Source organism: Lepidochelys olivacea (assembly GCF_965140295.1).
Source record: "Lepidochelys olivacea isolate rLepOli2 genome assembly, chromosome: 18".
Lineage (NCBI taxonomy): Eukaryota > Metazoa > Chordata > Testudines > Cheloniidae > Lepidochelys > Lepidochelys olivacea.
This window is the reverse complement of record NC_140428.1, coordinates 25,791,403-25,818,674: the sequence shown is the minus strand read 5'-3', so window position 1 is coordinate 25,818,674 and position 27,272 is coordinate 25,791,403. Positions and strand designations below refer to the sequence as shown.

Below are 27,272 nucleotides of genomic sequence, written 5' to 3'. Positions count from 1 at the left end.
TGCCAGGCTGTCTCACTAACCAGTCAATCCTGGGTCTCTAATAGCAGCTTCTGGCTGCTTTGATAAGCCGTATTAGTCTGTATTTGCAAAAAGAAAAGGAGTACTTGTGGTACCTTAGAGACTAACCAATTTATTTGAGCATCAGCTTTCGTGAGCTAGAGCTCACTTCATTGGATGCATTCGATGAAGTGAGCTGTAGCTCATGAAAGCTTATGCTCAAACAAATTGGTTAGTCTCTAAGGTGCCACAAGTACTCCTTTTCTTCTTATAAATCAAGAACTTCTGCATACACTCTTCTCTCTCACACATACACCCATGGGCTGTGGAGAAAAAACGTCTCTTCAAACATAGATAGGAATTCACTAGAACGTTGTCCTTTCAAAGCAGTGTATCATACAACCTGCCCAGGGTTACACAGCCCGTCAGGAGTAGAGATTGTTTATAACACCACAGCCCCGAATCCCAGTCTCACTGCTCTAACCACTCCGCCCCAAGCTGAGAGAAGAGACCAGGAGTTCAGACTCATAATGCACCGCTTGCCGGAGGCCATGGTTTGGTGGGCAAGCAGAGGAGCTGATTTTTCCAGTCTTCTGCTTTAAGCTTTAAGTCTTTTCCAGGCTGTGTTCCACAAGGCAAACAACTGACATTTTCCAGGTTTTGGCTGAAATATTTCAAATGTTGATTTTTTGCTGAAAATTTGATATTTTTCCTAAGGGGGGGGGAAACCATTTTCTGACCAGCTCCAATAAAAATGTTATTCTTAGTCTTTATATGGCATCTCTTGCCCGAGGCTCTCAAAGCACACACACTCACAACAGCCCTTTGAGACAGTGAAGTGCTGTTACCCCCTTTTCGCTGCAAGGTACATGCTGGGCCACAATGAGGTGAAGTGACTTGGCCAAAGCCATGCAGCAAGTCAGTGACAGAGCCAAGAGCAGAACCAAGGAGTCCCGATTCACAGCTCTTGCCTCTAACGGCAAATCAATATTGCCACATGAGTTTCATTGTTGTGAGGAAGGAGCAGTCAGAAACTGTTGTACATTCAGTTAAAACATATGACAGGAAAATATTATTTTAAAAATAGTATTAGTGAAGGGACTCATTTATTCTAATTGTGTTAATCGTGTCTCTGACACTGCCACTCTCCGTGGACTTGTCCAAATCACTTAACTTTTCTGCCTCAGTTTCCCCATCTGCAGATGATAATTATCAGGGGGACTAAGGGTCTGGATCAATCATAGCAGTAGCTGGTGGTCTTTGAAAGTGGGCAGGAGAAACTGAGGCATGAATTGACATTTGATACTCACAGCCAATTTACAGCAGCAGGTATGAAGTCTCTGATTCAAAATAAGGCAGGAAATATCCAGCTCTAAGAGGCTGCCACTGATTATCTTTGCAGACGAAAAACACTCCAAAAGGGCTATGTGTGGTTAATAAACGGGGATTAACATAATTGAGGATCCGGGAGAAAGGAGATAAAACAAAACCAGAACTGAGTAGAAAAGCTGGGGCCCTGGAGCCCTGACAGCCTGCTGTTCCGCTTACCTGCTCTCTGGCCCACCGCCCATCCTGCTCTCCACCCTTCCAGCCATGGTTCCCAGGAAGCTGGCAGGGCTGAGTGAAGTATAAGTGAAAGTTTTCTGCATGGGAGGTTTGTGAAACTAATTTAACTAATTTCTGCCCTTTTAAATAACAAATAGACTATTTGGAATAACAGGGATTTGCAAGGGTTAAATAATGGGAAAGAAACACAGCAGCAGGCAGAAGTCTGCTGGGATCTTCTAAACCACAGATCCTTCTCTCCTTTAATTATTTACTGTCATCTGTCGTTCCCGCCCCCAGCTGAGGTTCTCAGCGAGCTTTACAGATACTAATGATCTAAGGCCTTGTCTCCACTGGCAAGTTACCGTGCAGTAAAGCAGCTTTCTGCGCTGTACCTCCCGAGGTGCACACACTGCCAAGCCCCTTAGTGCACAGAAACTCCTCAGTTGCAGCGTTGCAAAAAAACCACCTCGACGAGAGTCCTGAGCCTTAGGCCAGGTCTACACGGGCACTTTACAGCACTGCAACTTTCTCGCTCAAGGGTGTGAAAAAGCACCCCCCCCCCGAGCGCTGCACGTTTCAGCGCGGTAAAGTGGCAGTGTAGACAGTGCACCAGCGGTGGGAGTTACGCCCCTCGTGGGGGGGGCTTTTTAAAGCACTGGGACGGATCTCTCCCAGCGCTGGTGCCGCAGCTACACAGCCACATTTCAGCGCTGCTGCGGTTGCTAATGAAGACGCACCCTTAAAGGGCAGAGGCTCCAGCACTGTATTGACAGTGTAAACACACGGAGGTGCAGAAAGCAATCAATTGGCCTCCGGAAGTGTCCCATAATCCCTCAAGTGGCCCCTCTGCTCATTGTTTTGAAGACTGCCCTGGAGACATGCGCCCCTCCCCTTTCAGAGTTCCATTTCTGACAGCCCTTGTGTGCTGTGCTGATCTGCTCTGGGACACAAAGCAGACTGTTAATGTGGAATGCTCGTGCTGACACACTGTCCCCAAAACACACGCTCTCCTCCCGCCCTCCACACACACACACTCTCTCTCTCTCCCTGTCACACATTCTGCCTCCTACCCCCACTTCAGCTGAAAAGCAGCTGTAATGTGGATGCGCTCCACCGTCACAAGGAGCACAGTGTGGACATGCAAGAGCGGTTTAATTCCAGCACTTTAATAAACGTGGTATAACTTGTTGGGCATAAACCTGCCAGTGTAGACAAGCCCTAAGACACACACACATATGTCCCAGGAAGGTAAGGTTACAGCTAAGGCTATGTCTATCCTGCCCACGTTACAGTGTAGCCGCAGCAGCGCTGTGACGTGGGCAGTGTAGTCACACTTTATCACTGCGTGAGAGCTTTCCCAGTGATAAAAAATAACCACCCTGAACCAGGAAGTATCTAGTGGTGTTTTCAGCGCTAAACTTTGGTCGTTCATGGGGGTGTTTTTTCACACCCCGGACTGACAAATTTTAGCGCTGAAAGTGGCAGTGTAGACACCGCCTAAAGCTTCTCTTCAAATACAAAGCCACAGCTCTGAATTTTTTCCTTTCAAAACAGGATGTTGTTGCACAAGTTGCTGGGGTTCGGTTTGATAAAAGGTCCAACATGAAGTTGTATCTCTTTCAAAACGCAAGCTAGCAGTATGTCCAGATGCTACACCTGCCTATACATCTCCCTGTTCTTTTCAATGCATTCCGCTCTCCTGGCGCCGAGTGACAGACGTGCACAAGTAACTGGGGAAAAGCGTGAAGCTGACTATACACGAATATGGCCAGTATTTCTCAACAGCACTCAGCATCGCTTATAAGTGCCTAAATAATAGGGACAGATTTTCAAAAGTGCTGAGCACCCAACCTCTCCCATTCGCCCCCAAGTGCTGTTGAATGCACCAAGTACTGGGAAACCAGGGTCCTTCGAACCCTGATCATTTCTGGGAGCCAGAAGTCTTGCCTCAGACTAAGGGTACGTAAAGCTGTGCAGACAGAAGTGAGAAGTGTTATAAAGCTGACGGCATTCCCTTTAAGGAGACACTAAGCATGGAAACTGAAAAACATTCTAGTGCCAGACCCTTTGGGGCACCTTGTGGGCAGCATTTGCAAATGTCGGTGTGAGGCATGCACCTGCAGAGCCCCACATTTCAGTGCTCCGAGCGAGTGCATGTGTTGGCATGCGCTGCACAGCGAGATGGCTTGTGCCCACAACCGCCTGCCTGCTCAGACACTGCCATGACAGGTGCCACATAAAAACCTAGAGGAGAGCAAACCTAGAGTTCTCAAAGTTTAATGGGTGCATTTTTTACAGGATCCCCATTGTACTGATGCAGGAAGATTTCCCCTGTATATTTTACTGAATACCGAACTATCCTGTGTGCGGCACTGCAGCTTGTTGCTGTGGAAATGACTGTAATGCCATGAGTGGCGCACGGGGAGCTTACCTAAAATCTCCAGCTTCCACCTCCCCCCACTTCCCCGTGACATTTGCTCATTAAAATGAAACCGTGTCCGGCAGGTAACCACAGTGACTAATCATCAGTGTGCTGTGTACTATCCATGCTCTGCAAGACAGCTGTTGACCTCCTACATGTCTCCGAGGCCTCTCAAGAGACTAAACCAACTACAGCTGGTAAACAAACTCAAATCCCACCAGGCCAGCTCTAGACCCCAGTCTAGCCGAGAGTGTAGGGCACTTCCTCCTGTACAGCTGGCAGCCTGGAGGAGGAGAACAATTTGAGAGACTGCTTGCTGGTGGTGGAAAAGGAGAAGTGCTCTCTTGAAATCTAGTTTAAAATCCTTGCAGGTGTTTTAGAGCCATAAGGTTAAAATACTCAGTCTGAAAATGTAACAGCACAGACATTGTCAAATATTTTACTTTAAGGGCATGTATAGGTTATAAATAATACCACAATGCCGCATGATGGTGTAGTTTGTACACATGGGAGTAGTTTGGAGGGGTATAAGCGGGCATTGCTCCCCCAAACCGCAAGCCTCAGGCAGGCATGGAATTTTCTCCCATGCGCAACCCAGTTGGCCTGGCTTAGGGTGACCAGATAACAAGTGTTAAAAACTGGGACAGAGGGTGGGAGGTAATAAGGGCCTATATAAGAAAAAGCCCCTAATATGGGGACTGTCCCTATGAAATAGGGACCTCTGGTCACCCTAGCCTGCCTGGAGCTTCCCCCTGCCCCGAAACATAGAAGTCAAACTACGCCTATGTTGGTACAGCAACATCTCTGCAGCCGAGGCCCAGTCTCTGCTTGGAAGACACGTTATTACTCGTGTTACGGTAGAAGCCTCAGCTGGGATGAAGGCCCCATTCTGCTAGTGCCGCACACACTGTAATAGACGTGCAGCGTTTATCTGATTGATTTATGAGGGCCCCATGGCCAAGGAATCAGAGTCACCAGCATCAGTCCAAAACAGTGTGTTACAAATCAACAACAGAATCGAATGGAACCCTCCAGTCCCTATCATTACAAAAAACAATCACAATCCTGCGGGAGCAAACGATATGGCAGAGTTCCATGCTTTGTTAGCGAAGAATACAGTCCTGCTCAGGACATCCCTCTTCCCAGCAACTTCGCACCCACTTACACTGCCTGGGTCACTCTCATGATTTGTTAACTGGGATGGCTGTAAAGGAATTAAAGCAGCTCACACGGAGGCTGCTGCAGATCTGGAAACTGAGCCCAGCCAGAACCTCAGGCAGTGATGTGAAGGCTCATGTTATAATCTTGATGTTCATAGAATATCAGGGTTGAAAGGGACCTCAGGAGGTCATCTAGTCGCATCCCCTGCTCAGAGCAGGACTAATCCCCAATTTTTGCTGGAGATCCCTAAACGGCCCCCTCAAGGATTGAGCTCACAACCCTGGGTTTAGCAGGCTAATGCTCAAACCACTGAGCTATCCCTCCCCTAAATAAGCACTGCCCCTCTTCTGGGCCTTTCTAGTATTTTTTTAAAATGTAGGTGGTTTAGGTTTTCCATTTTAGCCAGTACATGGGATCTTTGTTGTGACACAGGCTTGGGGCCCTTTTCAAAGGCCTCTGGCTTCTGGCACGTCACTGAACTGGAACCATTCATTTAAAGCAAGGGCCTCAGCAGCACTGGGTAATCCAAGGTGACCTGGCACAGGTTCTGGCCAGGAGAGGGCTTGGTGCTGCATGGCATTGATGTTACCCTGGCTGGGAGGTGTCACTCTGGATTTACTGCAGAACATCAGGTAGGTAGCATAGTGGGCAATGGAGAAAATGAACAGGTGTGTCCCTGGAACCATGCTTTCCTGCCCAATGTACCTCCTTTAGTCATTCAACAGCGTAAAGCAGGAGGGAGGAGAGCCCAGGAGCTTCCCTCTATTGTACTCTTTTACATCAGTTTTATGCCAGTGTAAATCCACAGCCCTAATTGATCAGAATCAGATCCCTGGATTTTAAGAGAGCCTAGAATGGCAGGAGTCGCTTGCCAGTGCGGATGCCTGTGCTCCCTGGAGCAGTGGTGTGGTGGCAAAACAGCTAAAGGGAGGCTGAGTGGGCCAGAGGTGTCTAACCTTTGCTTTCATCCCTGTAGAAACTGTGCGTGGTCTAGGAAGGACGGGACACTAGTTAAGGATCAAACCTGGGGCTTGAGAATGGGGGGTTGAATTCTCTGCTCTGCCACAGACTTCCTGTGTGACCTTGGGCAAGACAGTGAGTAAAATAAGGGACTTGGAGACAAATGGGGATCATAGCATTGCCCCACCTCCCAGGGGTGTTGTGCAGATCAATGTGTTACAGGCGGTGAGGTGCTCCACTATCTCACTGATGGGGGCCCTGTCAGTGCCTAGGATAGGCAGGAACACAAACTCCTTTGGTTTGAAAAGTCTCCTCTTGCAATCACTGTGGTGGTGTTAAATTAGCAAAGAGCGTTTCAATGGCCCATGCAGCTGCACATAGCTGACAAGAAGGAAACGTAGCCAGCAGTTGCACACAAATGCATTTTTATTTCTCTCTACAATCATGTGATACAGATGCATACATGGTATGCACAGAGCCCACCAGGGCCATTCCCGAACATGGGAGAAACTCACCATCCACAATGAATGAAACCGCTCAGTACAGAGAACAATCATTATAATAATGAACATACTGGAAAGAGCTAGCCTGACAGCCAAAATGTATAACATTGAACCACCAAACCTTGCATCTACCTTCTTTTTTCTTTAATATAAAGCATTAAAATATTATTTTCCTAAACAGAAAAAGCAGCAAAATGGTAGAAATATTCCACATAGTTTTATCTAGTGACCTCTTGCTAGCCCTAAAGTGTGATGGGTGAACAGAAGCTAGGAATCTCTCTTTGCTGCCATGCAAGCGCTGCAAGCAAACAGAGGGCAACAGAACTTGTAAAACCGTCCACCAACATTAATAAACAATAAATTCGTCCTAAATTAAGAGTGAGCAAAGGTTGCTAGGAAAGCGGGAGCAAAGCGGAAAGCTTTTACAAGCAAAATTAGAGCATTCTCTCCTACAGAGACCGCTATCTGTTACAATCTTAATACAACTGTAACACTGATAACATTTAGCCACCTACAAAAACCTCCTTCATTATGAAGACACGCACCCCTAAACTGGGTGCCCTGGTGTACATTGCTATCACCAGTGTCTGCACAGCTTAAATACCACTCAACAGAATACCTGAATCTTTTCCAGAGGATCCCACATGAAACTGAAGAATCAAAAGTATCCCATTCTTTCCACACATAAATAAAATGGGAAATAATATTCCCTACATAGAGAGGATCAGGGTGTGACTATCAGATGCAGTTACACCCATCCTCTGGAATATAAAAGACAAAGGTCCATAGAGCAAGTGTTTCCTGCCCCCCTCCTCCTGCAGTCTACCAGGGTCTCCAGAGAGCATTGACGTTCTTCAGGGATGCTTGCTTTGGGGTGTTCTGGGTGGAAGGGGAGCAGATGATCTCTGGAGCAGCCAACTGGCTCTTCTGGAAATGACTCAAGAGCTTGCTCTGTGTTTCTGTTTGGGTTTTATGGAGAGACAGGAAATGAAAAGCCTCCTGCAGGCACCTGGAGTAGCCTTCCTTGAAGTCGAACTGAGAGTTTTTATGGATGGATCCTGCAGCTACAGAAGGAAAGAGAAAGGGGAGGAGAAAAGAGATCATGATTTAGACTCATTCTTCATGTCACTCTCTGGAGCTTCATACAGCACATCACTGCTTTGCACACAGCCAGGAGTGAAGCCAAGTCTGATACTCACTCTTTATCTGCAGCTGGCTCTGCTGTTTCAGGTAGCTAACAGTCATCTCCAGGATGTCAGCTTTCTCCAGCTTGGAGTTGGGTTGGTGTCTCTGGAACTCCTTCTCCAGCAGGAGTTTCAGCTGCTCAATGCTGCTGTTAATCCGGTCCCGGCGCATTTTCTCCACCACTGGCTTCCTGAGCTGCAAAAAGCAGGACAAAAGATTTGCTTAGAAAACATCCTAACTCTGCCACATCTCTGGACTGTTTGGGGCATAGTTTGAATGCATGTAGTTACTTTGGGCCAGATCCTCAGCTGGTGTAAATTAGCACAGAAATAGAGCTACGCTTATTTGTACCAGCTGAGGATCTAGTCCCATCTCTTTCACTGAAGCAGTCAGCAAAGCAGCCTGTGCCGGTACTTACTTTGTTTTTCTCTTTTGGTGTCAGCAGGTTGTTGTGCTCCATGAAAACAGTGCTGGGGGCCATCTGTCCTGAGCTAAGGAGGCAGATCTCAGTCGTGCTGAAGTCCTGTGGAAGTTTGCTGCTGGAAGCGGACTCTGCCCTATATTTATACTGCACAACCTTGTTGAGAATCTGTGGGTCTCTGACTTGGTTGAGTTTCCCACACTCCAGAGCCAATCAGAGATAAGCAGGACAATAGAAGAAGCATCTATTCTTGCATGCTCCATCGCCAGTGAATAGCTGGGGGATAATGACCTTCTCCCAGATGAGCAGGTGGGGAGTGTGTGGTACGTGAAAGATTGGGATCCAAATTACATGTTAGAAGCTGGGAAAGAGCTGGCCCTCAGTGAGAAAAGGCTGCTGACTGATGCTGCAGATCAATAGCTTTCCGGGCACACACAATATTCAGTTCACATACAATGGTGAATGCGGGAGCCAGTTGCTGATGGCGGGAAAAAAGCTAATCTGTGCAGAGGAAAAGATGGGATTGTATCTTTTTTGAAAACATACACACCCAGGCACACACTTCGGGCGTGCACACACACACACAGACACACCGATGAAGGCAAGCAGCACACTTGCTTGAAGATCGCTGGGTTCACTAGCTGCTGAAAATAAACTATAGACTTTATTTTGCTAATTTAAAACCAGGGTTGTTGTTTTCTGTGGGTTTGTTTTAATAACAATGAGCCAGATTCTGAAGTTCCTCCTCAGTTGACATCAATGCAAGTGTTGCCTGACTCAAAACAGAGTGTGTACTCCATGGTCTGATTCAGGATAAGCAATGCACTTCATTGTGGGTACACACAGCTATACAGAGTGTTGTTATTTGGACAGTCTTGTGGTTAAGCAGAGGACTGGGAGGAAGGAGATTTGAGTTCTGTTCTCAGATGTCCTGAGTGATCTTAGGCACTTCACTTCTGATCATCTCAACTTCCCCATATGGGAAAAATAGTCACAATAATACTTTATTTATCTGTTCTTAAATACGAGAGAAAATCCAGAGGTAAAAGGGGGAAATCTTAGTGGGTGCTGAATATATGTAATACTTCTGCATTTATGCATTACCTTCATCCAAGAATCTCAAAACATATAATGAACATTAATTTAGGTTTTAGTGTGATTATCCCCATTTTACCAATGGGGAAACTGAGGCACAGAGCAAAGTCATGCAGCAAGTCAGAAACACAAGTGGAAATAGAAGTCAGGAGTCCTGATTCCATTCTCCTTCTCTAGGCTACAATCCATACTAGAATTTATCTTACTAGCAGTCTCTGCTCTAGAGATACACTAGCAAGAGATGCTGCTGTTTAGGATATTAAGATGTATCCTTAGAGCTGCATGTTTCCAATAAATAAAATAAAATACAATATAATAATAAATAATAATAAATTGCACTACACCTGACTACACTCTGCCTGCTTGAATAGCAAGGAGTCCTTGCTCACTTTTCTGAGCATTACATTACCTCACACAAAGATAAGCTGAGTATCAAACGGAAGCAGATTGATTTCTGCACCATCTGTATGTTTAGAATTGCATAGAGTCAGCCTGATAAGAACAGTGCATGTCTTCCATTCCAATTAGTTACATTTCAAGGGTAGAGTTAAAGCATGGAGCCAGGCTGCTGAAGTACAGGGTTCTGTTCTCAAATTTCTTCCGGATTCACTGTGTGAACTTAATCAAGTCACTTCACTTCTCTGTGCTTCAGTGTTCCCATCTGTGACAAGGGGATTATAATATTCCCTTCTCTCACTAGTCTTATAAGGCTCAGTTTATATTTGTTAAAAGTTTGGGGATCCTGCCATGGAATGTGGTATAAAACTGTGTGTTATGTATATGAAAGTGAAGACACACGCACACACTTAGCCATCTCTCTCTAATTCAGTTATTCTTAAAACCAGGTAAGGCTTAAGAGACCTCTTCCAGGATCTGCTTTTCCTTCCCCCATTGTACTGCCTTTGAATAGGCTCACTTCTTTTGTACAGAACAGCAGCTGTTGAGCTCTGAGTCTTTTATGTCAAGTTGTGGGAAAGTTTTCTGACACCCTCTCACATGTTTCCTCCAAAGCATGTGGATTAATTCTGAGCCCATTTAATGCCACCTAGAAACCCCATCTTTTGCTCTCCCGTGCCCCTTTGGGGACAGCCTCTGAAACAGAAACTCTCAAGCAGCAAACTCATTTCTAGGGCTGATTAGCCAATGACACACTGGGAGAAACCTGCCAGTTCCCCAGCCCGCACACACAACTAACAGCTTTGCCTGAAATTGTTCCTGCTTTGCAGATGCGCTTACTAATAACCAGATACGGGAAGAGCCATAAATTCTCCCTGCAACATCAACCACACACATGCATGCCCCACGTTTAATCTAACAAAGCAGTTTTAAGTGTCAGATGCCCCTCCCTGTAATAACCAGTTGTACAGAACCAATCAAAGCATTTTCACACTTACCCTCCTTTTGGGAGGGTCCGGGGGAGGGGTTCTGTGCCCTGTGAGTTTTCTGGCCCATCTCAGGACTTCTATTTTTGTGGAAGAAAATGAGCTCTCAGTGGTAAAGCCTGTTAGCATGGACGTGGGAGTGCACAGGTGAGCCTGTCCTGCATGTGCCTGTTTTCTATCACAGTTTGGGCTTCCGGCCACTTCTGAGATTTTGTGCCAGGACTCAGAATGCTCTTTCGAACAGAGAACCTTGGGGTCAGACTCAGTTAGAACTGGCCAGATCCTCAAAGCTGTTAGTTGACTGTGCCGGGGTAATTAGAGTCACTTTTGTCCCCTCGGTTGGTATAAATCCAAATAATTCCACAGAAGTCAATGGAGCTACACTCATTTGCACTAGCTGAGGATCTGGCCCTTGCTTATAGAACACATGTTCTCAAACTAACAGAATTTGCAAACAGACGTTTTACTTCTCATCTGAAGGTAGCCTGAGTAATCAAATAATTACATAGGGCCAAATCTTGCCACCTTGAATTGCTATAGCTCAATTGAAGTCAATGGTAATTTCACTCAATTAAGGACAGCAGAATTTGCCGCATTGGAAAAAAGAACATAGTATTTCCCCCCACCAGCTCCTCAAGGCTTTTGGAGATTGATCAACACTTGCAGGAAATTAACGGTGTGGAATTCAATCCCCACTTGATTTCCTCCAAGGACCCTGCCAATAAGCTCCGAAGGGGAATTACTTTCTAGTTCTGTTTGTTTTTTTGATATGTTTGAAATTTGATGGACTTTTTTTGCAAGAGCCATTTGATTGTGGCAGGGTTGGGGCTGGGAGCCCTTGAATCCCAAGTTCTATCCTTGTCTCTGGTATGAGCTCTGTGGCCTTGAGTGAGTCACTTAACTGCTATGGGCCTCAGTTGTAAAAGAAGGATGATTGTAAAGTGTGTTTTACTGGTTTTGTGGGGTTTATCTATTGTCTGTAAAGTGATATAAGTGCAAAGTCTCCCTGACTTGACAGCAGCTTTTCCCTGCCTCCCTCTGAGTCACACAACAAGGATACTGTAGTTCCTGGAACAAATGTTCTAGTTTCAGGAAAAATAAACTAAAAAAATGACTCCATGGTTTTCTTTGTGGCTTTGCAATCAACGAGGGAAATTAACTAACCCGTGAAGAATTAGCTTTTGGAGGAGACCGTCACTTTGGTATGACATGAGAATGAGCTTCTGTAACTCCAGTTTGATTTGGAAATCCCAAAGAAGGGCAATGAGCCAGATTCATACCCAGTGTAAAGCTACAAGTATCAATGGAGTTACACCAGGGATCATGAATTTGGAATTAATTTATGTCCCAATGTCAGAATGATTGCTTTCTACTGTGGGACTAGAGCACACGGCATTGGAAAGAAAACAGATGATGACCGTAAGATCCTACATACAGGTACCATACTTGAAATGTGGAGTAAACAATATCCTGCCTCCTGAATCTCTGCCAGATGTTAGCTTTCAAGGCGTTTTAAAGGAGCTGCTGCTTTCCCAAGTCTTCAGAGATCATCACTGCTCTGATTGCTTCCTTTCTGATAACTGCTACCCAGATGGCCTTTTGGGAGTAGGGTTTCCCACTGAACACAATACAAAGTCAAGCACCATTGCTAATATGGTTTGTAGCCAGGCACACTTCCTTTGTGTGGGGAATGAATATAGTTAAGAAATGGTGTGGGAAACTTGGAGGTACACAAACTTCCACAGCCTTATGTTAATAAGCTGCTTACCATGGTAGGGTACTTAGGAGAAAAGGAACTCTGTTTGAGGGATGGGAAAGGCGGCAAGATCTTGGTGGACTTGGATACACAAAGTTAGCACTGAACCCTGGAGACCTTACTCGGGGAAAACTCCCATTGGGCCAAATCCTGAAACTCTTTCCAGGAAGAAACCCTCACTGAAGCCAATGGGAATTTCAGCCTGACTAAAGCCTGAGCAGGATTTATGGATTTGATCCATATCCTTTGGCACTTCCAGGGCCATATTCTGATCTCAGCTACACCAATGTAAATCCAGAGTGACTCCACCATCTTCCGGGGAATTATCCCGGATTTTCAGCAACATAGCTGCAATCAGAATCAGGCCTTTTTATCCAAGCAGCTCAGAGAGCCCTTTTCAAGCATTTATGAACAAATTGGGTAGAATATCCCATTTCACAGGATAACTGAGCAGCAATAGGCTAAAAGCCTGATTTTCATAATAGATCTGGGCCTACTTTTTTGAGTGTACTTACTCTGTGTGTGTGTGTGTGTGTGTGTGTGCGCGTGTCCCCAAGTCACATGATTTGCACACTTAGGTGGCTAAATAGGTGCTACTTAGGTGGCTTGCATGTGCAAATCCGTATTTGGCCTTTCACACACAGTAAGCACAAATGTAAAGCAGACATACAAGTGGGCATCTACTTTGAAAAAACAACCAACCAACCCATCAGGCCCTCAGTGACTTTTTAAAGTTCATGCAGGAAGCATGGCAGATGTGGCAATAGTCCAGAGGACTCCCATTGCACACACAGCCATCCTTCCTCTCCAGCTCTGTGAATCAGAGAGCTGCAAAACCTCCATAGCAAAACTGCGCAAATCAGGCTCTGGCCTCCGCTGCCAACTCAGGACTCAGCCTGCATCTGGCAATTGTTTTGCTACAACTCAAACATTGGCCCAGTCGTGAGGCCATCTGGGCTCAGTTTGTGGTTTTGCAGGGATGGTCTCCACGTGAAAGATGATTCAGCTTTGACTGAGTTTTGAGAACTTTGTGGATTTGAGTTCACTGGGTAAGGACGCAGTGAGCCCCCGACTATGGTGCAAAGCCAGTGGACAAGTACCGCAACATTCACTACTGCTAACACACTGATCTGTAGAGGGTAGTGACATTTGTTCAGATTGTTCCCTGATGACAGCAGCTGTCCTGACAGAGCTGGGAGGGGTTAGAGCAATGGACTGGCAATTTGGACTTCTGGGCTCTGTCACTAATGGACTGTGTGGCCTTAAGCAAATCACTTCACTCCTCTGTGCCTCAGTTTCTCCAACTGTCAAACAGGGAGAATAACACTTCCAAGAGGGCCAAGTGGCCTGGTTCATTAATATTTGCAAAGGGCTTTGAGATCTCTGCATGAAAGGAATCAGACACCTGGAATGCTGTTGTAGCCTCAGCTCTTGCTCTCGCCGGTAAAAGTTGACATATGGAGCTGCACCAAGGAAGTCGTTTGCAAAACCCAGGGGCCCATACTGCATACTCTGGGGCAGACAAAACACTCAGCACTATGCAGGCCTGGATCAGAGAACCTAATACTGGCCCAGCAGTACAGCTCCACTGAACTCAGTGGGACTGTTTCTATGGGCCTGAATGGGTGCTGGATCGAGCCCTGGGTCTGCCCTTTCCCCCTAGTCATTCCCTGTGCTGCTGCTTGTGAGTGAGGAGGGTTTATATATTACTCAGAGCTCCCCGTTTGAATTTCCAGCAATTTCTCTCCAGCTACAGTAACCTGTTTTTTCTTCACTGGCTTTCCCCTCAACCACCACCCTTGCGGTGTTTTATAACCCGATTTTTCTTTCTGTCATTCTCTCTCCTTGTGTCTGCTACAGGCAGATGTGGGACCGAGGACAAGAGTATGTTATAGGCCCTCAGACTGTGTGAGTTTGGAGTTCCTCTGAGTTTCCCACACTGTTTCTCTATTCACCGCATTCAGACAGAGGATAATGAAAGTGTGCCATGCTACAAGCTGAATTAGAAATGGTGTTTGACTTCCCTTTGTACTTCATAGAAACCCTGTTCTGGGTAGACCATCTGCATAGCTCTTACTGTGGAGAAAAACATTGATCAAGGTCTGTCAGCCAGAGCTGGGGGAACTTGGGAAAGTAATTCCTTGTGCCACTTCAGTTCTTTAGGGCTTAACATCTGGCCTGGGCAGGGGGGTGCAGTTGGTGGTTTAACAATCTCACTTCCTTTTAAACTTTTGGATGTTGTCATGAGTCTGTATGCAGTAGCCTGAACTTCTGATTCTAATGATGTGGTGAGGGATCACGTCTGGGAATAATACCTCGTGCTTTGCATTTCCAAGGTGCTTTACAAATAGTCGCTGATGAAATCTCAGAACTCCCTTGTGAGTGAGGGTTGTTTAGTCGCTGCGTTTTGCAGAGACACAGAGAGGATCAGCCCAAAAGATACAAAAGCAGCCAGTGGTTTTGGGTGCTCAGTTTCACATACCTGTTTCGCAGAAATGCAAAGCACCCATTTTCATTTTAACTGGGTACTTGATGCTTCTGAAAATGAGGCCCCAAGCTGTCATCAGTTAGGCACCCAAAAATCAGGAGCCATTTTTGAAAATTTTAGCTAGACTGACTAGTTCAAGACCACAGATGGAGTTAATGTCAGAGCTGGGGTGACAGTGCAGGACTTCCTGTCCCCTAGGGCTACGCTGACACCTCTCTCTGAACTACACAATGTATTCAGTAACAAGGGACTAGCTAGGAAAAGAATGTGGGTTTTGCTCTATAAGCACTCATCTCATTCATTCTGCCAATATACCCTCACATGGATCTGTCAGTAACACCTCATGTTTAATCCCTAGACCTGAAGCTCTTGTGAGTAAAGACTGCAATTTATATTCAATTATGCCAGACCTTTGGGTAGTTTCATGAAATATGTTTCGGCTAGGAACTGACCTGAGAGCACTAACCCAGGGTACTGAACAGCCGTCAGACCGTGATGAATTTCTGCTACTAGGGATATGGCCGGGATTGGAACCAGTGACTTACGGTATGTCTACGCTAGGAACACTGCAGCGGCTCAGCTGTAGCGTTGTAGTGTAGACTTCCTACAGCGACGGGAAGGGTTCTTTGGTCGATGCAGTAAATCCAGGAGGTGGTAACTAAGTCAATGGAAGAATTCTCCCCTGGACCCAGTTCTGTCTACACTTAGTCTTAGGTTGGCTTAGCTACATCTCTCAGGGGTGCGCATTTTTTTACACTAGTGCAGATCAGCCCTCACAGGTGAAAGGCTCCATAGCCCATTACCAGCCTCTGGAGCCATCAAGTCATCAGTACCAGACACAGCTACTGTGCTAGAAGTGGATTGTGGCTTTATATTGGGGGGTCCTGCAGAGGTACACTGTCCCGGTGACAGCTCCTGGAGGCATTATGCTTGACTTTGGGGGTGGATACAAAACAGCACCAACTGCTGCAGCTTATTCCAGGGAGCAGGGCTTGCTCACAACCGTATCATTGATGCTGAAGGAAGCAAGTCAGGATCTTGGCCCCCACCTTCACCCCATCCTGTCCCACTTCTTTTTGGGAGTCTGGCTCTGTTTATTGTGCTGGACTCCCCTGGTCTTTTACCCCAGCAGTGCAAGGAGGATGGGTGAGGAAGTCTTAGCACACAGTACCCCGTTGCATTCCCATTCAGGGCTGAGCTCTTAGACCGCACAAACTCTTTCAGTGGGAACTACTGCACGCTCCCATGTATTAGAGAGAGTGCTGGGACTCTGGCAGGCTCAGAGGCCTGTTTTCTGGCTTTTGAAAGCTCTTCCTGCAAGGCAGCCGTCTGCTCTTAACAGGCATAATCTCCTCACTTTATTGCCAGCAGAGCACATGTTCCTGCGTCCCACAAAACCCACCTGCCCAGCAGGGTGAAAAAGACAGTTTCACAAGACACACTTCCATTGTTCGCTCCAGCACTGTGACTGACAGCCGCTGAGCATGAGAAAGTGCAGAGCTCACGTGCTGAGATCCAGGCTGGGATACTGGAGGGTTAGGGCCCAGGGGGATCGCACTGTAACACAAAGAATAGACAAGTTTGGATTACAAACTAACCTGTCCCAGAGGTGGGTGCCCATTCCGGAGGCATTGCCTCATACCAATATGCTCCACAGAACTAGCACCTTCCATCCAAGGCTCAAAGAACTGTAGGAACATTAACTGATCCAGCCTCATAAGCCCGCTAAGGTTGAGCGGTTTAATATCTGACTCATTCACTATTGAATATCTGGGGGATAAATCCTGCTCTTTCAGGGGAATGGATTTGATTATCTACCATTAATACACCCTTTTCCATCACTGACTTCAATAGTTGTAAGTAGTAAAGGGATAGAACCCAGAGGTCCTGACACTAAGTCCACTGCTCTGTAATAATCTCTCATAAGAACGGCCATACTGGGTCAGATCAATGTCCATCTAGCCCAGTATCCTGTCTCCTGACAGTGACCAATGCCTGGTGAATAGGGCACTCAATGAGGGAATGACCCATTCCCTGTCGCCCACTCCCAGCATCTGGCAGTCTGAGGCTTAGGGACACCCAGAGTATGGGGTTGCATCCCTGACCATCTTGGTTAATAGCCTGCTGGACCTATCCACCTTGAATTTATCTGATTCTTTTTTGAACCCAGTTACACTTTTGGCCTTCACAATATTCCCTGGCAACAAGTTCCACAGGCTGGCAGTGCGCTGTATGAAGTACTTCCTTATGTTGTTTTAAACCTGCTGCCTGTTAATTTAGTTGGGTGCCCCCCGCCCCCGTTCTTGTGTTACGAGAAGGCGTAAATAACGTTTCCTTATACATGTTTTCCACGCGACCCATGATTTTGTAGATCTCTATCATATCCCCCCTTATGTGGGGATATATGAGAATTTCAGCTTGCTCTCTCACTTAAAAAGTAAATAAAATAAATAAGTAAGTAAATGAGAGAGAGAGAGTTTCTAGCCCGCACGGTTTCAGAGAAAAACTTGAAAGTGTGATCCAAATGCAGCCAAAAAGACTCAGGAACCAAAAAACAAATAAAAAGACCGCCAAAATAGCTCGCGTGCTTTTTAAGCCAATCTCATGACCATTGGGCACCTGACTCGTGATCTTTGAAAATCTGGAGCTGGAAATATGGCCAGATCCCGACAGATGCCGAGCACCTCCTGAACAGCCCCATCAACTTCATCACACGGTGCCCAGCATGTGCTCTGTACCTCTTAGGGTTTTCTCAGCATCAGCCATAGGCTAGTTTCCGAGTGTGGGCAGAGTTCAGGAGGTGAAAGGCTCCACAGCCGTCTGTCCCCTGAGATACCCATACCCAGTTATAAGTAGCTGGGTTTAAAAGATCATTTTAAGGATTGTTGTAGCAATGAAGTTGGCCTGGTGAGGATTCAAAGCTACTGCTATTTTCACACATATCATCATCATCATCATGTTCCCATTACGCAAGCATATGGAACTAGTTAAATGAAGCATCCAAATTAACCTTCACAAACCGAAGACTATGTCTACCCTGCACTTAAGTTGGTAAAACTTTTGTTGGTCAGCGGTGTGAAAAAACCCACATCCCTGACTAACAAAAGTTTTACTGATGAAAAGAGCCAGTGTGGACAGCACTTTGTGGGCGGGAGATGCTCTCCCATTGACAAAGCTACCGTCCCTTGTTGGGGGTGGTTTTATTTGGTTGGCAGGAGAGCTCTCTCCTGCCGACAAAGAGCGGCTACCCTGCATAGCTTACAGCGGCACTGTTGTAGCAGCACACGTGTGCTGCGGTAAGGTGCGCCGTGCCAGAATGTGTGTGTGTGTGTATTGTTAATTAATGACTGCCATCGGTGGGTCTTTGATCTAGAGCAGAGGTGGGCAACCTACGGCCCGCGGGACCATCCTGCCCGGCCCCTAAGCTCCCCGCCGGGGAGGCTTGCCCCCAGCCCCTCCCCCGCTGTCCCTCCTCCCCCGCAGTCACAGCACCATGTGGGCAGCGCTCTGGCCCGCTGCTCCTGTTGGGCAGCGTGGTGGCGTGGCTGGCTCCAGCATGATAAGGGAGTAGGGAGCGGGGGGGTTGGATAAGGGGCAGGGAGTCCCGAGGGGCAGTCAGGGGACAGGGAGCAGTTGGATGGGGTGGAGGTTCTGGGTTGGGGGGGGGAGTCAGGGAACGGGGAGCAGGGGGAGTTGGATAGGGGGTGGGGTCCTGGGGGGGCGGTTAGGGGCAGGGGTGTGGATAGGGGTTGTGGCAGACAGGGGACAGGGAGCAAGAAGGGGGGGTTGGATAGGGGGTGGAGTCCCAGGGGGCGGTTGGGGCTGGGGTCCCGGAAGGGGGTGGTCAGGGGACAAGGAGCGTTGGATGGGTTGGAGGTTCTGAGGGGCTGGGAAGTGGGAGGGGGTGGACAGGGGGCAGGGGCCAGGCTGTTTAGGGGGCACAGCCTTCCTTACCCGGCCCTCTGTACAGTTGCGCAACCTCGATGTGGCTCTTGGGCCAAAAAGTTTGCCCACCCCTGATCTAGAGACAATCACAGACCTCATTAAAAGTTGATGGGTATGCTAAGCACCTTTATTTCATGCTATATGGAAGGAACAATTGAATGTCTCTTGATAGCTGGAAGCCACCGCCCAAGGCCATGCTTCACATGGCAAGGAAAGTAGGCTGTGTAGGCTGAAGGGTTTCCCTGGCACTGATTGCAAATGCAGGGTTTAGGGGACTGATTGGTTGTAAGTGTGAATGCAGAAAGCTGGCAGAAAGCAAGAAAAGCAGTAGTGAGTGGGCCTCTGGCCTGGGAGGAAGCTGTGAGACAGAGCTGCTTTTGGACACAGTCCTCGCTGGAGTAACAGACCTGGATTTTCGAGTACTGCCTGCTGTTTTTTGCTTCCACTGTATTTGGGGAAACAGGACTTTGAAAACAAACAGGGTTGTCTGAACCTGACTCCATCATCAATTTATTTTCCTAATGGAACCAACCCAGCAAGGCCTGAATATTGGCTAATTACTCAGGCCTAAAAGGACTACAATATTAAGGGCACCTCCCCTGACATAATTAAAAAAGGACAAGTCACTGACATGAATAATGCGAACATCCACAGTTATATTAGACAGAATGAAATATTGAAAAAGCTACAGAAGCCCTCATGATTCAGGGCAGTCACAACCACTGACTGATGGGGTTAAAAAGAAACGTCCCCTCTAGGCAGGTTATCCCATGATTGTCCATTATGGGGTTTCTTGCATCCCTTCTGAGGAATCTGGTACCAAATACTGCCTGTGCCAGGAGGACACTGAGCTCGCTGGACCACTGGCCAGATCCGCTCGCTTCCTATGTTCCACAGATCATTTCTGTTCAGAATCTGAGGGCTGCTCCCTCCCTTTTTCTCACCAGGCCAAGTTCAGGGCCCAAGGAAACCTGCTGTCAATTACTTACTTGGGGATACAGGGCTCATTTCTGCTCCCATTTAAGTCAATGGGAGCAGCAATAGGTTCATAAAGTCTTTAACGCGTGGTTGCCTGTTCGAATCCAGCACAGGTCAGTAATGTCAACAAGGCTTTAACATCCCAGGGCTGTTCAGTGGCCTGTGTGGAAGGGGTGTCAGTTCAGCTTCTTGGTTGCCACTTCACTTAAACCACCACTACCATGATACTGCCTGGCAGTCCTGCAGCAGGGCAGGGCTAAGGGCCACTGGCAGCCCATGCAGAAGGGTAAGTGCCAGGCACAGAATATGCTCGGCTGGGCACAATTCTTGCATTAACCCTTGAAGAACCAATCCTTACCCACGCATGTCTCTTTCACCTTTGCCATCTTGGGGCTGGGAGGGAAGTTTGCCCTGCTGGTGCCCATGTTTCTATGGATCATTAAAGGACTTCAACTTGGGACCTTTCACTGAGGCCATTTTAAAAATGCATGGAAAGAGGTTTGAAAATAGATCTCTCTGATTTTGGAGGGGAAGAGGGTGCGGAGGAATAAATACGTAACGCGGCTGCTTTGATAAACCCCTGCTCCCAGGGCAATGCGTTCCTTTGAGATGTAACTGATTCCTGCCATCAGGCACCAGCCTGCTCTCCTGGAGGGTCAGCGCTTTCCCACATCCAAACACATTATCTTACAGCTCCTGCCTTTTGTACAACACACTCCATCTATTCATGTGCAAAACAGCTGTAATCCCCAGGCCTTTCAGAGTCAATATACCAGGAAATAATAAATCCTTCTTGTGCACCCTTGAATATACTGAGAGGTGACTTGTGGGAATTTCCACTAGGCAGAAAAATAATAACTGTTTAATTTTTAATTATTTTTGATACTTGCTGTAAGGAGAATATGTCATTGGCCCATGAGTATTTCAGGGTCACTCGCTTAAGCAGTTGGGGAAATTGATTTCACCTCTAATTACCTTGGAAATGCAGATCAGGTTGGATCATGCGTTTTGTGTTCCTCAATGATCAAAACCTGCTTGCCTTCCCTTAAGCACCTAAGAATGAGTGTCTAAGAATGCTGGATCCAATAAGAAACTGAAGGTTAAACATACAGGGAGAATGGTTTATAGCTGCATTACAAAAGGTCTTCCTCATTTTTTTTTTTTTTTTTGGTCAGCATTAAAAAAGCCTGTACGTGCGTCCTGCATTGGGAAGGTGAGAGGAGGAGTCATCCAGACAATGGCATAGTAAGAATTAATTATACATAATGGGCCCGATCATCATGTCTTTTTCTCTGAAAGGGCCAGATTCAGCCACACTTATACTACGTGGCTCCATTAGTCTATTTGTGGTGTGAAGTACTAATCAACATGAATAAAAGTGGTAGAATCTGGCCCAGAATGAGGAGTTTTACCTAAGGACAACAGAATCAGGTCTTATATAGCATCTTTCACCCTAAAGCACTTCAGAATCTATATGCCATACACAGTACAGGACAACTAAAATAACTCCATCTCTGGAGTGGGGGGCATCAGCACACTGAAGCAGAGTGAATTTTGTCCAACAATGCCACTTTAAACTGCTACTCATATAGAAAGTGCCAAAGGATCGTTAACAGTCATGCACGGTACACAGGAATGATTTTTTCTCCCCAGGTCTCATCCAAGAGACCCTCATGCAGAGTAGAGCATGGAACTCAGTTTATCTACCGAGGAAGATGAGTGCTGAGTTGAACCCGCTGAGATTTGACCCTGTCGTTCTAAAAATCTAGGAAGCTTAGAGCATTAGTCAGTCAAGGGAGTTTGCACAATGATGCTTTCACAGGGCTGGCCTAAAGTATAAGCAAACACCCTTTCAGGAGTGCAGTCCGAACAGGTTCTGCAAGGTTTTTACCACCCATCCAGCTGCAGTGCCAAGGGGAGCATGGCACGTGTATTAGGCAGAAGAGGTCTCTGCCAGACTCCCCTATGGGGGGGAGAAGAGAATTTGCCAGCTGTAACCCTCCTGGGTAGGAGGAAGAAGCCACTCATGGCATTTCTATCTCCAGGGAAGTGCTTTCCCTACAGACTCTGCTCACACAGTCATCCTCCTTTGGGTCCTATATTCAGCTGGTCTCACCTGCCCCGTCACCTGCCTCATCTGCCCTAGAGGCAGGAAAGGCACACTGGAGGCACTGCAAAGATGGGCTCAACACTGAGGTTTGCAGGTAGACCATGAACAGTCGTAGCAAGACCCCTCCAAAGAAAGTCAGTACCATATCCCCATTTCATGGAAGGGTAAACCAAGGCAGAAAGGCATCTATGGACTAGGCCAAGGTCACAGAGGAGTCAGTGGCAGAGCCTAGATTTTCTGAATCCCAGCCCTGGGCATAAACCAGAGACTGGCGTAACTCTGCACCTTGCCCCCCCATATTGCCCCATATTGCGGTAAGGATCTCTGAGACGCTCCTACCCACATGGCCATCCAAGCACTTTAGTGACGCCCAGAGAAAAATCACGTGAATTCATGGTGCATTGACAGACGCGCAGACTCCACAAAGGAATTATTAGCACCAAGCTGTGTGGGTTTGAATTTCTCCGAGTTTCCCACACTTTCCCCCTATTGATAACATTTCTTGTTTGGACAATAGACGTGTGCCTTGCGACGACTTGCAACATTAGTGACGGTGCCTGAGCCTGAATGAATTCAAGGGAAAAAATCCAACTCCCAAAAGACCATCTGGCTAGCAGTTATAATATAGCAATAAAGGTCAGGGCTGCCTCTCAGAAGTTGGGAAAAAGATGCTCTTTGACACTGAAGAGTCTCTTTAACCAGCTTGGTACAACGACTACCTGTCAGACTCTAGCTTCAAGGTCCCTTGCCATCACTCTGGCGCTTTGGGAAAAATGACATGAGACATGGCCTTTTGGAGACAGGGCGGTGAAATGATGCAAGGAAAAGGGCAGCATCTTATTAGAGCTGGCAAAAGCCAGTGGTGCTGGTGAACCGTCACTGGGCTGCGTCTTATCTAATGTTTTAATCCTTTGACTGGATCAAAATGTTCATGAGATGACCTATCTCCCAGCTTTCCCAGAACACAGGGAATAAAAGGCTCTGAGGACAACATCTGTCCCTAACAAAGAACTAAGCCCTTTCAGGCCCATACAATGAAAACCATGAAGCTGGCTATTTCTCTGACTTCCCTTCCTGACAAATGCCTATTAAATTCAGGCTTTACTTCAGGGTTTTACACATAGGCAACAGTCCCTGGCTTTCTTTAACCATTGCTGAGTTCCCACAACTAGAAACAGTTCTGTTTCTCTATTCATCAGCCTTGCCTCCATGTTCCATGCCCATCATTTGTAGAGAAACAAGGGCTCCTATCCTTTAGACAGTACGGAGCAGATCCTCCGCCGGTGTAAACAGCATAGCTTTACTGAGATCAGCTCCATGTGTAACCCTCTTTAATCCATCTCCATGTATACCCCTCTATCATATATCAATGGAGCTATCCCAGTTTATGCCAGCTGAGGATCTGGCCCTACGCTATTTTCACTGCTGCCTTTAAGATTATGCCCAGGGATTAAATTTATCCAACTGGATAAAAATCAGAACTGACCTGAACATTTGCCCCAATGTGAACTAAACCTAAAGAGAGAGTTCTGAGGCTCAAAAATGTTAGTTTAAATTTTAATAAAAAAAAATTCTTAGGTGCCTCTGCACTTGCTGATTTCAGCCAAAAAAGAAAAGAAAAGGAAAAAAAGGAGAATGCACTCCTCATCCATTTGTCTCCATGCTCTACTATTATTCCAGACCATGAAACAGAGGTGAAGTGACTTGCCAAAGGTCACACAGTCAGTTAGGCGCAAAGTCTAATGGATTCTAGTCTGGAACCGCCTAGTCATTCTCATGAGCTCTAGCCATCCTCATACACTCCCCCTACCCAGCCACCCCCGTGAACTGTATCCACCCCCGTACACACCCCTACCTAGCCATCCAGCAGTCATCACTTAGAATCTCCTCAGCACTTAAAACCTGCTTTTCTAATGGGCCTGTCATTTTACACTAAGACAGTATTTTACTTTGCCATTTGGTCAGTACTGGGAAAACCCCAAGTACTCTACAAACAAGCACCCTCAGCAGGTAAACTCTGTGATAACGGGGCTGGGTGTTCAATGCCCTCTCCAGAAAGAGCAGAGAGATGGACGCAGAACTCTTTATTTTAACCCTTAAGGCACTGCCCCCTCCTTTTCCCGCCTTCCCTGAAACGTGTGCCTCCATCCCCAGTACGAATGTGACTGGCACATGCTGCGACTTTGGAATGCAATTGATCCCAGACAACCAGCTGGAGGGTCAGTGCTTTCCCAGATCCTAGTGCAGCCCTGCAGCACCACACTGCACACTCCACCAGTTGGTTTGGGCAGAAGGTTATTCTCTCCGGGGCATTTATAATCAATGTACCATGCACTGATAGATGCCTCCTCTATTGTTTGACCATGTGCCCGGATTGGCTGAACAAGTGTGGGAAACATCAACGAGCCTGAGACTCACATATCGGCTTGGCCATTCTGGGTATAAATAGAGGCTGTCACATAGCCTTGTGTTCAGCACAGGAACCCCTGATCCACAGATCTGTGGCCCTAACTGGCAAGGATAAGAATGGCTCCCAGCAACAGCTTCATGGCCCAGGTGGAGGAGAAACTGCTGCCAAAAGAGAAGAATAAAGTAAGTTAAACAATGGACAGGGCTGGAAAGTGAGTGTTAGGTTATATTCAGTGTGACTCCTAATGCATCTGAAACTTCAGAGCCAGTTGGGTGTTTACCTAACCGACTTTATACAGGAACATCAGAGAGATATAATAGAAAGGTGAAAATAAGAATAAACAGATAGATTAGTGATAGAGTAAAAAAAAAGATGTAAAGAACGAGAACAAAGATTGGCGTAAAGATGGCGGATGGACATATAGAGGTAAAAAAGAGGAAGACAGATGGACAGACAGACACGCCAGGACCATAGAGTTCCTACTGAGTAGAAATTTGTCCTAATGTACGCGGGTGGGAATCAATGGAGATTATGTAAATAAATTGGATCCAACTGTATCCCTAACAACCCGGCCCTTCTCTTGTGCAGCTGAGGAAGCCGGTGGTGGAGAAAATGCGCCGGGACCGGATTAACAGCAGCATCGAGCAACTGAAACTCCTGCTGGAGAAGGAGTTCCGGAGACACCAGCCCAACTCCAAGCTGGAGAAAGCCGATATCCTGGAAGTGGCAGTCGGCTACTTGAAACAGCAGAGCCAGCTGCAGACACAAAGTGAGTATGCAGCATGCTTTTCACTCACTCACAGATGCTGCTTCCTTGAGGGCCGACTCCTACAAATCTTTGCTCACACAAGTAGACCTTACTCCTGCAGGAGTCAATGGGACCATTTGCATAAGGACTATCCACATGAGCAAGGATTTGTGGGAGATGGCCCCTCGTGTTGATCCCTGCAGATGTATTTACACTGCTCAGAGTCTGGACAGACCATTAACATGTTGATTTTCTCCCATTTATTTTCCAGTGTTCAGTCAAAAGAGCCCAGAACAGGATTTTAACACTGGTTACCTGGAGTGCCTGAAGGAAGCTCTGCATTTCCTCTCCTACTGTGAGCCTAAGAAGGAAGCTCAGGCCCGGCTGATCAAGCATTTCTGCAAAGCTCAGACGATTCCAGACAACCTATGCTCAACCCCCATGCATAGCCCACCTTCACTGCCATGTCTGGTACCCAGGAAGCATCCTTCCCAGAAGAATATCCCTGTGACTGTTGCTGCTATCTGGAGACCATGGTAGACTGGACATTTATATGTGTGTGTGCTGCAAAACCAAAGGGATCTTTGATTTAATGGTCCCTCTTTGAAGTAGGAAACTTTGATTTCCAGGAGGGGGTTTTATTGTTTGTCATGAGACATGCTCTCTGCAGTAGTTTCCCTTCATGGTGAAGGATGGTGTCTGTATCTTGCAGCAAACATGCTGCCCTTATGGGTGGCTCCTAGCTGAATAGAGGGCCAAGCCCTTTGGCACTTTACAGAGCAAATCTCCCATTGGCTTCCAATCAGAGTTTAGCTCGATAAATGCCCTTTGAAGTCAATGGGAATCTTCATGGATTTCTATGGGCATTGATTCAGAAGCTGTTTTGGCCCTATATTAGGTACTGATCTTCAGAAAGAGGGGGCATTTGAGGATGTAGTTTGTATCATAAAGAGAATCTAGCCTTTACCTTTTGAGTGAAAGATTTGATTCAGAAATATGGATGCTTCTGAAGTTCCTATACTATTTTAGTATAATCTCTTGTGCAAAGTTATTATGATAACGAATGACTGTAGGAGAAATTCTCTTAACATGCAGCATGGGTTAATCTCAGTTGAGGGATAATTGATGCCTTTTGTAAAGGAAGTACCTGCTGTGTATTTTACCTAGTAGGGATGGTGGGAAATGTGTACTCTACAGTCATTCACTGAATGTGCTGATGAGCTTAACATACTTTTATAAAGTTGTGATGCTGAAAGTGACATTGGTTCCATTACTGTAAATGTCAATAAAATGTTTTTTTTATTCATTGATCTTTTGTTTGAAGTCATTAAAACATAGAATTTTATTGGACAATGTGTGAGGAACATCAGGACTTGAAGTGTGTGGGGTGGGAGTGTCACAAGGGGTCCTGGGAGATGGAGCAAACACATTTTTTCAGAATCAAGCCAGATTGCTTAGGGCCGGGGTGCTCTTTAAGCACTGTTTTATGAACTCTGCTGCTCTCAGATTACAATAGACCATCCCCCTTTTTTAGTCTATATCCAGAATGAGGCTCTGTGGGGATGTTGCTGTTTGTAAATGTTGCAAACCCTAACTCCAGTGTGTACACTCATGCAAGCACCTACACAGATTTCAGCTGGAAGAGAAGCAGGATTTGGCTTAAAAAGATAAACAAAAAAGGTACCAAAAATAAAAGTTACAAAGGCCTAATGTGTATTAAAGGTGAATTGAAATGCTATAGACAGATGTGTAAGATTCCTTAAACCACGCATAGACTTCAAAAATAAAACATCATGAAAAATGTCACTGCCCTCCCTCACCAACTCTGTTAACTTACCTGTCAAGCCCTGAGTTCAGAGTGCTATGTTTCCCCACCCTGCAGGGGTGGGTAGCATGGACATCACCTTATGAACTATGAAGAATTCAGCTCCTTGCTCTGCTCTGGTCTAAACCTGCTCCCACTGAAGTCACTGGCAAAATTCCCAGTTCCTTTAATAGGAGAAAATTCAGGAGTCACTTGGTGTTTTGATGTTAACAACTCTTGTTCACAGAAACCTGATTAGGAGAACGCTGGTCCTCACAGGTAACACAAAGCTTCTCCTTCCTCCTTTAAAAGGAAAATTGCAAATCTATAGAATCTCTTATGGATTTCCTTTTCCAGAT

General features: G+C 46.4%; 3 protein-coding genes across 3 annotated transcripts in view; 1 reads left to right on the top strand and 2 right to left on the bottom strand.

Moving 5' to 3' along the window:
- Positions 1-27,272, bottom strand: part of LOC311532870 (tumor necrosis factor receptor superfamily member 14-like) — a 75,402-nt gene that overhangs the window by 32,142 nt on the left and 15,988 nt on the right. The gene's annotated exons all lie outside the window — the stretch shown is intronic.
- On the bottom strand, positions 6,505-8,693 carry LOC311532840 (transcription factor HES-5-like). The gene is made up of 3 exons (XM_084651722.1): positions 8,195-8,693; positions 7,791-7,971; positions 6,505-7,655 (listed from the first exon to the last, which is right to left on the bottom strand). Exons 1-3 carry the CDS (start codon positions 8,255-8,257, stop codon positions 7,414-7,416), a joined length of 486 nt encoding a protein of 161 aa, XP_084507848.1. The 5' UTR covers positions 8,258-8,693; the 3' UTR covers positions 6,505-7,413.
- Positions 24,229-26,415, top strand: LOC311532733 (transcription factor HES-5-like). The gene is made up of 3 exons (XM_084651470.1): positions 24,229-24,543; positions 24,950-25,130; positions 25,381-26,415. Exons 1-3 carry the CDS (start codon positions 24,478-24,480, stop codon positions 25,647-25,649), a joined length of 516 nt encoding a protein of 171 aa, XP_084507596.1. The 5' UTR covers positions 24,229-24,477; the 3' UTR covers positions 25,650-26,415.